Source organism: Homalodisca vitripennis, chromosome 2 (genome assembly GCF_021130785.1).
Source record: "Homalodisca vitripennis isolate AUS2020 chromosome 2, UT_GWSS_2.1, whole genome shotgun sequence".
Taxonomy (NCBI): Eukaryota; Metazoa; Arthropoda; class Insecta; order Hemiptera; family Cicadellidae; genus Homalodisca; species Homalodisca vitripennis.
In genome coordinates, this window is record NC_060208.1 from 102515176 (window position 1) to 102527757 (window position 12582).

The 12582-nt window shown below is 33.1% G+C and overlaps 1 protein-coding gene across 5 annotated transcripts in view; it reads left to right on the forward strand.

Annotated features, from left to right (window-relative positions):
* Positions 1-7866, forward strand: part of LOC124354482 (ATP-sensitive inward rectifier potassium channel 12-like) — a 33285-nt gene extending 25419 nt beyond the window's left edge. For all 5 annotated transcript variants that reach the window (XM_046804973.1, XM_046804974.1, XM_046804977.1 and 2 more), the window contains 3 exons: positions 1520-1759; positions 2924-3223; positions 3747-7866. In XM_046804973.1, coding sequence (XP_046660929.1) covers positions 1520-1759; positions 2924-3223; positions 3747-3830 — 624 coding nt within the window. In that variant the 3' untranslated portion in view covers positions 3831-7866. The remainder of the gene's footprint in view (positions 1-1519; positions 1760-2923; positions 3224-3746) is intronic.
* The last annotated feature ends 4716 nt before the right edge of the window (positions 7867-12582 follow it).

Sequence of the window (12582 nt, forward strand, 5' to 3'; positions counted from 1 at the left end):
TATACTCTACATCCAAGTTTTGTTTTACAAGCTCACTCAATTTGTTATAAACACTAGTTGAAAGTGTATTGTGGTTGATGGTGTGTCAGAAAATCTAAACTTTGGATAAATCATCATTTTATCGCAATTCTTCTGGCAGTAAACACTTTAAGCCTAATATACGCTCTGTAATAAGGAAGCAAGATGGTGTTGTTCATAACGTGCTCAGGCTCGAGTAGTTTTATGGCTTACATACGGCAATGAAGACGTCGATGATGATCCATGTTCTAGCATCTAGTTTCTCGGCTTAAACCCCTTTAGTACCCAACAATTTCAATTGAATGTCACTGTAAATTAAATCCAGTTTTGTATAATTTATGAACGATAATTTTAGGTACATCCAATTTATTCTATTCCGTTATACTGTTCACTGCCGCTATCTGAATGAAGCCCGTTGGCTCTTTAATCCAAATCACTTGAAAGTCATGACAATCAGACAAGTAGGTAGCTCCGGAGTAATGTTGAATACCTTGCATGAATAAGGACCTGAAATTTCTGGACATAAACAGGAACCTGAAGAGAGCATTTAAATGTTCACAAATGTGATTAAAAGTATCTTGATTTACGCGTTCACAACACATTGAGTTTCTGTATTTCAATTGTGGAAGCGCATATTGGTGTCGCATATTGGTGTCTTCAATCGTAGGAGATCCAAGTTGTTGACCTGTACTTGATACTGACAATGGCCAGGGGCAAGGTGCTTAGCCTATTTTGAGGTAGACTAAACACTGCGGGTGGTTTAAATAAACAAATTTTATGACAGCGCCATAAAAAACCACAGAGTGCGACGGGGCTGTAACAGAGAGAAAGGGTCGTAATGACCAGGTCGTATTGGCCGAGCTGCTCGAGAATTGACACTAGAATCTGAGATGCTATCTGTTTTTAATATTTCATATGAGGGTTTATTGAATTGCTCTGCATATCTCGCTTACTTTTTCTCTTATCGGGTACAGTGCAGCTTTGATCAATGTAAACATTATTTTGTGATCAAAGTAATAATGATTTAAAACTAAATCATAGGAAACGGAATAGTGAAAAATATAAGTTTTTGTAGGAAAACTGAATTGTGAATAGATTAAATGTATTTTCCTAATAATTTTAATATATATTCTTAATACGTAATAATGCATTATTTCCTTACAGTAATAAATAACAAAGACAGAAATTAAATTAATATTATTTTCTCTCATTCAAGCTTTTTTCTCGTTGCACTTCTTTAGACTCTGAAGTGATTTACTACAACTTACAGTATGATCAGAAGTGTTGGATTTTGAATTTCTGCACTTCTACGGATTTATTTTTATGAAGCCTCTCATTGTTATTCATTGTAGAATGTTCGAAACAGATTCCACGTAAAACTAAGTTATAGGCGCGTGTAGACAAATAATTGTACGGTAAAATAAATTACTCCATTTGATAAAAACATATAATCAATTTTATGATTTGGAATTCCCTTTTAAAATGTTTTGTTTCTGTACAGGCATTCATGGTAGGTATAATCTTCGCCAAGATGGCGCGGCCGAAGCAGCGTACTCAGACCCTGTTGTTCTCACGGAATGCGGTAATCTGTCAGCGTGATGGTCAACTCTGCCTCATGTTCCGCGTGGGTGACATGCGAGAGCGTTCTCACCTCATCAGCGCCTCAGTGCGCGCGCAGATGATCCGGCCGAGAGCCACCAAGGAGGGCGAGTACCTTTCGCCCTTCCTCTGTGAACTGGATGTGAGTCGCTTTGCATGAGATGGACACCTTGCTATATGAACTCATCTTTACCTAAAGTTTAACTTGTTTTTGACATGAAGTGATCCATGAAGTAATACTGTTATGAACTAGTTCTTTAAATAGTTCTTTCTGCATTTTCTTTTACTCCAGAAGATAAAACATTTTCTTGACATTTTGACTTGAGGATTTTGAACACCAAGAATAGGGTTTATTATTTTCTAATATCACATCTTCAAAAGATGTAGAACATTAAATTTAAATGCCGCTCAGGAAAAAATTCTATACAACTAAATATCTATTGAATTAAATATTATAAATTTCTCTTTTACGTTGCTCTTCATTCTATTGTCCAATTCCACTTTCATCATGAATTATACAAATGGACACAGAATTTAAACTATTTATTTAGCCCACAACTGTTAAAATAAGTGCTATACCTTCGCTAGGTTCAGCTCTTCTCCTGCCTTCCTTACTGAAGGTTTATTAATTAATTAATATATATTTAATGTTCATAGCTTTTATTTTTAATTGTAACAAACATCCGAGAAAAGGACATTAAAGTTAGTGTATTAATTACATTCCAAGATTTGCTACAAAAACACAAGAACATAAATGTTTGGTCAACAATTGTTTAAATATGTAGCAGTACACATCACAATTAATTTTATATTTAAAATGGTAGTTTAATATTTAATATATTCCTAGTTTTATTTTATTATATATTTTATAAGTGCCCTTTAACATTAAATATAGATGATCTGATTTCCAGAATAGGAACACCAGGGCATTAAATCAGCTAGCAGTAGCGGTAGAATGAGTTTCCTTTAACAAGTTCATTATAACTCATTATGTGAAAAGCAACCAAGGCACTTGACAAGCCGTATAAACTTAACTGTAGATTATCAATTAGATTTCACTCCTGTATCAATTAGATTATCAAAATACTGTAAAAGGATAATTTACAATTCCAACCTGAATGCTACTACAAGTGTCCATGATAGCCGAAGATTAGTGTGGATGTCAGAGACAAACTTCATACTTAAACTACCTCAAAATTCATCTCCAAATTGTGGAATTATATGACAAGTACTAGCACTATCCTTTAGTCTACTTAAAATGGTTAATGATGGAGCAGAGATCAACCTCTTGGAACTGTGTTGGCAGGTACAAGTGGACGACTACAATTCCAACATCTTCTTGATCTGGCCAAAGGTCGTGGTGCACAAGATAGATGCCTCCAGCCCTCTCTACACCTTGAGTGCAGCTGACATAATCCATGAGAGGTTCGAGATTGTCGTGCTATTAGAGGGCACCACTGAGTCCACTGGGCAGACGACACAAGCTCGGAGCTCCTACCTGCCCAGCGAGATTCTCTGGGGACACCGCTTTGAGCCTCTGGTCTCATACAGCAAGGAGCGGCTCTCATACATTGTTGATTATAGCTTGTTTCATAACACCTATCAGGTATGTCGATGATTAGTTATCGGTAATGTTTCTAAATACTCAGTAGTCACTTAGTATTTTTATCTTTTCTAAACATCCAAAACTACTATTTACCACATAATTATATTTATTTACATTTTAAAACCAAAAAATAATCAAAACTCTATTAAATTTTCCAGTGACTGAAGTGAGTTAGAAATCAACTGTTTATTATGATGTTTGAGCTACAGAAGTACTTGTCTGGTCTCACAACACTAAGCTATCAAGTCAACTTTACATAATGAAGCAATGAGTTGCATCATGTTCTTTGCTTCTCACTTTAATCCGAGTTAATACTATTGGATTATTGAGCAACTTCATTACAACAATTTTGATTCAAACATAATCTCAACATATACATGTTGACTCGCCCAAGTGTAGTGTGTCGAAAAGTTACACACCTTTACACAACAGACGGTTGCAGTCTTTGACACTGGCTTCACAGTACCTCAGGTCCTGCTCTCTCTGTGAACATTTATGATCCTAACACTTTATTCCTGAACAGGTTGATACTCCACTGTGTAGTGCTCAAGAGCTGCACACATTTACAGAGCAGACAACTGCGGTCTTCGACACTGACTACGCTTGACAGTACCTCGAGCTCCTGCTCTCTCTTTGTGGGCAACTGCGACCCTAACACTGCGCAAGCACAGCCTGGGCAGCCTCGGTCTGCTTCCCCATGACTCGTCACAACATCTCCTGTTGTCTCTACAACAGTGTGAATATTGGTGTGAACTGACTTTGAATTTGGAGACTTTTATTCTTAGAATGTGATATACTGGGATAAACATAATTGCAACTGTGAAGGGGGAGGGAATTAGGCACTTAAACTTATAAAAGATCAAAAACTATTTGAACATAGCTAATGAACCAGATGTTATTAAACTTGTCTGTTTTATATAAACTGATTTTAATATCCATCCATTTTTATCATGAATACTTTACAAGGACATTATAAGTTGTCTGGGATGAGTATGTTCTAAGAATTATATATTTTTTACAAGATTTTTTCCACTCAAAGTAGAAACAAAAGACTCTTATTCTGCACTATTTTGCCAAAACCAAATCATTTAAATCTGTAATATCATTTAGTTTAATACCATCTGGCCTTATACATTCTATACTCTTTAAAGTCCTCTAAAACTTTACCTTTTTCCACCCACACAAAAATGAGTCAACCCTCTATGGGTCTTAAAAATGCTTTGTTGTTGACACAATTTGGAAAACTTTTAATATAAAGTAAATTTATTCAGGTGATAACGATAAATCACTTACAAGTACACTTTCATGTAAATCATGAAACGTTATTTTATTTATGTGTTAAAAACCAATGCTACTTTAGTTTTGTATATTTAATTATTCTGATTAAACTTTTTTATTTTCTTAAGTTTGAGTTTACTTGTACAAATATATAAAAAGTGATCAGCTTATGAATAAAGATTATACAAAATTATAAAATATTTAACAGAACTTTTATAAAGCTAATAGTGTTTATACTGCAGTAAATTGATCCATTAAGTGATGCTTCCATATAGTATGATGTTTCAAAAGTTATCTTTGTGTTTTAAAGTTGAGTTATATCAAAATTATTAATAATTTGATATACACAATTAATAATATTTTTGTCAAAGCTTTAAGTACTTTCAGTTGTATGGTTTTTATCACTTGTGTTTAGAGTTTTCAACTATTTAGTTAAAAATTAAGCATGATAAAATAACACTATTTTTAAGATCACACTGATAGATTGAAAGATGTTATTATATTATGTCCAGATCAACTTCCACAGAAAAATAAGACTTTTTTAAAGTTAGGTCTTCTCTTCCATTGCCTATTCAAAAGAAGCTGTCTTCCATTCAATTTATTTCAGTCATCACAACTGAAATGCTAATTTTGAAAAAAGTAGACCTTAAATAAATGTTAACTTTGTATTTTTATGTACAGTTTTATGTGATTTTCCAAATTTAAAATATTGCAGCCACTTCCCTTATTATTTTAAGTTATGTTTGTCAGACTTACATGCTTTTAGCACTGGCTAAATTCAGAATGTTAAAGTAGTAATTGTAATAGATTTTACAAAACTTATCTTAGTGTTAACATACCGTACAACGAAAAATATAAAAACATGAACACTAACACACAAATTTTGTTTTGGTGCCACAAGAAACTCAGGGAGAATGTATGTACTAATCAGGGCGCTATTCATACAGAAACCACATTTAAAAACTGTCTATTAAACAGCTTAAAAATATGAGTACCTTTGCTGTGGAGTAGATAAAATACAATGCTTCTGCAGTGTAATAAACCTTGGAAGGCTTCTATTACACAGCTGCTACAAGTTGTGTATATAATAAAAAATAATTAATAATAATTTGTGTAATTGGTTAAGCTGGATCAAAGATACATAGTGAGTGTGTTGTTTAGACTGAGGATAGTTGTAACAATTGTCTGTTACTGTGGACTAAATTACTCTTAATTAGGTTCAGTATGATATCTTCTTTTAGTTGGTTATAAAACTGACGTAAGCACATCACAAACTAAAATAAATCGTACTTTTTGTAATTTTATTTTGTATATATTATACATGTACAATTGGTTTTTTCCTTGTTAACTAGTGATAAAAAATGTGTTACATTGTCTATGTTTTCTCAATTTCAAAGCTAAGTAGTAAGTAATTAAGCTAAGAAACAGGAGCAGGAAATATCTAAGACTTTGCTAAGCAATTTAGCTTTTGCTACTTAATAACAGAACGCTATAGTTTCTGAGGACACAAACAACCTTATTATTTTTAGATGTAATACAAGTTTTATGTTTATTATTATTTACTGAAAAAACATTATACCATACTTATATGCAACACGTGAAATGTGGCATAAATGAACTCAGAGTGTAATATAGTGTTAGGATATCTCTTTTGTTTTTACCAATAATAGCACAATGGCTATTGTTCAGTTACACATCAATGTTTTATGGGAAATATTTTCCTTCAATCCATTCCTTTTTCCCTCCTACCAATCAAAACGTGTAATCAACAAAAGTCTAAACTTTCAGGAATAAAATTCGTGATTCTTTTATAGACAGTTGAGCAATAAAATGTAAAAATCCAAAACTTCTATAACTTAAGAGAATCCCCTTGCTTGATTCAAAATTATAATATTATTAATTAAAGCAAAATACTATTTTTCGAATTTATGTAAGTTTTAGAGTCCACCAAAATGTTATTTTCCTTGAGTCTATTAAAAAAATAAGTTTTCATTTTGATCACTTGTAACATTTTTATAAACTTTTAAATTAATTTCTTTATAAGAGATTCAGGGTTGGCACATAGGGGGTGAATAATGTGCAAGTAACCAGAGGGTGGCAAGCACACAAATAAGGAGAGCAGAAAAACTAAGAGTTAAATTAATAAGCAAAATAATAAATTTTTCTAAAACACATACAATACAAAATATTTCCTGTACTTGCAATGACTTATTTAGTACATAGCATTTAATATTAAATATCACAGCAGTTAGTGATATCTTGGGGACATTGCCAATGTGGGAGTGTGGTGTTGTGTGTTGGTGACACGTTAAATGATACAGCAGTGTATTAGTACCATGCACCCTATACCACCAAAATTTCCAGTAGCCCAAAGAAAATTTCTTATTGAAAACATTTACGCGGAATACAAATGTTTGTATTTTTATTTATTCAAATCATCCATAATAACATTATGTCATGAATAACAAATGTTAAAGAAACAAAATGAGTTTCCCGAAACTGAGAGAATAAAAAAGTCTTTAAGTTATAAGAAGATTAGCCTATTTTTTCCTGTTCGATTACATAATCACTCTTGTTTGTGATACTTGAAAGTTCTATAATCATTAAACTTCATATAATGATCAAAAGTTTTGCATGGGGTGTTAAAATAGGTAGTGCCAGCCCTGAAACAATTTAAAAATTTTTTAACCTTTCGTAAATATTGTGTGATATTATTGACAATACATGACAATAATATACTGAATATTTACTATATCTATAATTTTTAAATAGCATTTTTTTCAAAACCACCTTTTATTAGAGTAGCAATTGTTATTTTAAACTATCAACATGTATTTTAAAATTACAGTAAAATTTACAAAAAAAAGTCAAACATAACCTCATCAAAGCTTAACTCCTCAAAGTGTCTCATTTTTAGCATATTGTTGATAAGATATTTCTTAGTTTAGTATTAGGATAGGTGAACTTCTCCAATAGGCTGTAGTCATGTATATACTTGTACAGTCATATTTTATAAATGTAGCGCCTTCATGTGATATTTGCTCTAAGTGACCACACAGGGGTATGTATACGTTTACGAGCAATGTCAAACATTGCTAATGCTTTGTACAAAAGACATTGACGATATTGTATGTTCAGTGTATGGTTTTTGTTCACATTTTGTAGGTTCGTGTTTTTGAGATGAAACTACTGCCTGTGATTGTTTCAGCTTTGTCTATTCAGAATTTATTACAGCGGTCAAATGTTGTTTTGATTTTGAAATTTTTAAGCGATTGTTAACGGATTGAATCCAATTTATAAAGTTTTCTGTGTAAAACACAATGTTATATCTGTATTCGTTTTGGTTATTAAATTTTTATGAGTAATGTTGTGTTGATTTATTCCCGGTTGTTGTGTGTTGTCTTATTTAGACTGTGAGTGAGGATTAATCTTCAGAAGACATTATATGGATCATACAAAATTAAAAAGGTCCTTTAATTTTAATTGGTTATCAAACTATCAACAAAGTTTTGGATGAACACAATTTGGCAAATTTATTATATTTTTACTACAATAAGTATTGTAAAAATTATTTTAAGTTTTTTTTATAATACTAGTCAATTTAAAGTCTGATATGTTACAAGTTACAATTTACAAAAGCACTTGTAGGCTGCATTCAGGAAGACTCTTAGAAGAATGCTTGTTATAAACAATATTAAGACTTGAGTTTTTGAAATTTAGAGAAAATGTATTATACTTCATGTTTAAAAGCCAGTGATGTGTTTGTTTATTATGTTATTTGATTGCAACACTGTTACTGTGATAAACGTGTAACTTAGATAATTTAATTTTACGTTTAGAAACCTTATTTATTATATATACTAAAGTGTGTTACAGATAAATTTATTAACTTATTAAAATCCTTAATGGTTTTTTTAATAGACCTTACAATCATGTTAGTTTTGTAACTTTTAGTTTGGTTTTCATAGAGGAGTTATTTTTAATTAAGATATTTGTTGTTTAAGTTAAAAGTGTTCTTAAATTACTCTTTGGATTTTAAGTTATTTAAGCCAAAAAATCTTATATAAATAATTTTATTGGACTTATGGTACCTGTTTAAATTGACTTTGTTGTTTAGAAACAAATTAAATTTGTATAGTTATTTCTCATAATTTTATTAATTTACTTAGCCTTGAAATATCAACTTGTTATTGTCTAAAAGCTTAAACACAACTGAATTCTAGTAAATAATGATGAGGCTAGGAATTCATTCACAAGTAGGTACTGACGTCTACTGGGCGATGCTAGATCTAGGGGAGTGAAGATTACTAATTTCTGAACAAATTCTTGTGTAAAGTTTCGGACAATTACATTGATGGATGACACATTTTTATGACATCACGATAAATACATTTTTCCATAAAAAAATCATTAAGGAATTAAAATTAAGAAATGTCATTTAGAAATGTAACATTAAGCAAATGAGCAAAAATTGGTTTTCCAGCTTTGTGGACTGTCATTTTTGGACCAGAGCCTATCTTTGTTGCAAGCTGTAACTAAAGAGACTGCCAACAAATGTAAGCACCAACTTGTTAACAGTTATTATTCAGCCTCATTGTGGGAAAATGTTAGGGTTGTATGGACAGTCACCCAAAACAGCAGGGACCTGGGGCATAACTTATTCATAAACATTCTTAGCACCCATGAATTATTTTAAACTTTTTTGAAGTTGTGGGAAATAACCAGTAAATATTTACTATGTTAATATTTTTTTATGTTCACTATATAGTGACATGAAAAACAATTTAAATTGATATATCAATAATAAACGCAAATTATTTTCATGCAATACCCTTACTACAATATGTTCAAAACAAATCAATTTTAACTCTGAGTAACAGTATTATAAATCCAACTTTAAGGACTCCAAGCACCTTTACAAATTGTTGTAGGTTTAATATCTAGTCCTGACAGTTAGGAATATTTCTCTGATACAATCATGTAAACATTGTTGAACATTGACAAGGGACTTGAGCAGTTGGTTACTTGGTCACACACATGTCATTAATTTGTGGTGATACAGAGAGTGGCAGGAACCAGGGGCAGGCATGTGTGCATATAAGGAAAAGGGGAAAAAATTAAAAGGATAAACAGTAAAAATAAACAAAATAATACTGTAATTGTTGTATTTTTTGTATAAAACGTATTGTGTAATTAATGTATTTCCTGTGTTCAACATTACTGAAGTGTAATTCATAATGCCATTGACATATAATTCTGAATTAGTTGATATTTTGGTGAAGTTACTGAGACAAGACTTGTAATGATGTGTGTTGACAAGATGTGGAGTAGCACAGTAGAGTTCTGTTTTGTTAACTTAGGACAAGAAGCTGAGGAAACATCTAACTCCTCTTAGCCCTAAAAGGGCCTATGCATGATAAAATTGTATAGTAAAATATGGTCATAAGCAGATGCTCAAAAGAAAATAAAGAGTTCTTCAAGCCACATACTTTGTTATTTAAAACATTTGTTGATTTAGAAGGCTTAGCAACTGGGCAGACAGCTCCTATGTGCTCATGCCATCTGGTTTCTGATTGCCTTTCATATCAGTGTTTTTATCAAATCAAATCTTTAATTGCTCGCAACAATTTCTTTACATTGTATGGCAAACATCATATTATTTCTAAATTTTAAACTCTCATACCACACTACTACCACATTCAAACTTACATAATTTTTTATACATTCCAGTCTCATCATCCTTCGCCAATCACAACCCACTTCCAGCGCTGGAGTCAGTTATCGAATTGGGCGGTCTCCCAGTTAAACCCCAGAAACTCGTCAACGCTGTAGAGTGCCTTTGACACCAGAAAGCGCTTAAGACGAGCTTTTGACGCCTTGGGCGTTTGGGCGTTTTTCATAGAATTTGGCAATCTGTTGATGAAATGAACACCTGCCTGCGAAGGCAAGTGCTCATAAACCACCGTTTTGTGTCTTGCAGTTTGGTAGTTATCTCTGCCTCTAGTATCATACCCGTGTATGTCACGTCCCCTGGTTAGGGCACATTTAGACAAACAGAACAAAGATGTTTTTAAAATTTAGAGACTGGGCAAAGTCAACAGTTGCAATTAACACGTTGTTAACAGTTGAACATCCTCAGGAAATTATTGCCTGCGCAGACCCCCCACAACATCACCCCATAGGAAAGGTGAGAGTGAATTAGCCCATAATAAGGTGCAATCAATACCTGACTGGGGCAATACCGGGCCAAGGACCTCAAAACATATATTCCTGAGGACAGTTTGGTACACACATGGTCAATGTGGTTATTCCATGTCAACCCTCGATCGAGGAGTATTCCAAGGAATTTTGCGGAGTAGACTTCTTCCAATATGGAATCTGTCAACATCACAGATGACCCACATTGGGAGTCCACTGGGCACAGTGCGAAATTTAGCACATTGGATTTCGAAGAACTCGTTTGAAGGTTGAGGCTATTGAAATATTGAACACAGTTGTTGATGTCAACAAAGGTTTGTAGTTCCAAACCTTCTTGTGAGTTATCTCTGAAACAGAGAGTCGTGTCATCAGCATACTGCACGATTTTACCATGCAGCAGCGATGAATGTACGTCGTTGACATACAACAGGAAAAAGATTGGGCTGAGTATAGAGCCCTGGGGAACTCCATAACTCAGTTGCATTGGTTTGGAAAATTGGTTTGAGATCTGAACCACTTGAGCTCTCTGACTTATGATTTAAGCCATAAGAGCGATTTAAGCCTCTGATGTCGTGCGATTGTAGTCTGTCAAACAGTGTTTCATGGTCAACGCAGTCGAATGCTTTAGAAAGGTCAAGGAAAACACTTAATGTGTGATCCTGACGTTCTAGCCCCTCTACAACCATATCAACCAGACTCACCACTGTGTCTATTGCCGATTTATTTTTCCTGAATCCAAATTGGTGTTCAGAAAGCTGGTTGTTTTTATTTAAGAAGTAAAGCATTCTTGCTAGAAAAAGTTTTTCAAATATTTAGCTTAAGATAGGCAAAATTGAGATGGGCCGATAGTTATTTATTGAAAAGGGGTTTTCTTTTTTGAAAATTGGATGCACTTTTGCAATTTTTAGGAGTGAGGGAAAAACTCCTGAGTTAAAAGACAATTGGCTAATTGAGTCACTGGTTTTACAATATGCCTTAAGCATTTTTTTTATTAACCACATGGATCTCAATTCTAGATCATTTGATTTTTTGGCTGGGAGTTCTTGAATAATTCTATTGAGCTCTTCCTCTATGGGAGTCAGAGCCATTGAGGCTATTGGACTCTGTCTACACGTGGGATTCCCCTGTGGCATTGATGGAAGAGGGCCCCGTCCACAAGCAACAGATGCAAAAAGCCATTAAACTCGTCTGCAACCCTAGAAGCATCACTCATAAGTGTGTCCCCAATTTTGACTGTGATTTGCTTGAATTCTTGATGTTTATTGTTAATGATGCCCCATACAGTTTTGGAAACCTTTTTTGAAGAAATAATTGATTTTGAGACATTGTACGCTTTTGCAGCTTGGATCACCATTCTGTAAATTTTTTTATAATTTTGAAAAAAGATTTTGAATTGTTCATTGGCTGATTTTTTGTTTATTTCGGAGAAAAACTTGTGTTTTTCTCTCGAAACCAGAATACCTTTGGTGATCCAAGTATTTTTTACCTTCTTTGGACGAACTTTACCCGTTATTGTAGGGCAACAGGTGTTGAGGTGGAAACTCAAACATTCATTGAAAATTTGGAATTGCTGTTCTTACGGGTTGTGACAAATTTAGAAAATTCCACTTTTCTTTTGAAAGGGAAGCGTTGAGGAGAGCGATATATTTTCTGGCCTTGTGTCTCTTATTGTTTTGATAGTTTTTGGTTCTCTCACGATTTGTTTTCCACTAATGATACAACCACTAATTAATACAAATGTTGAAACTAATAGCCTTTATTTGTTCATACCAATTTAACAAAACTTTGACAACTTCTTATAAAAATGTTCTAAAAATATATAGATTTGTTAAACCCAGATACATGCCTCTATAGGACCCAAGCCCAGGGATAGTAGAAAATGT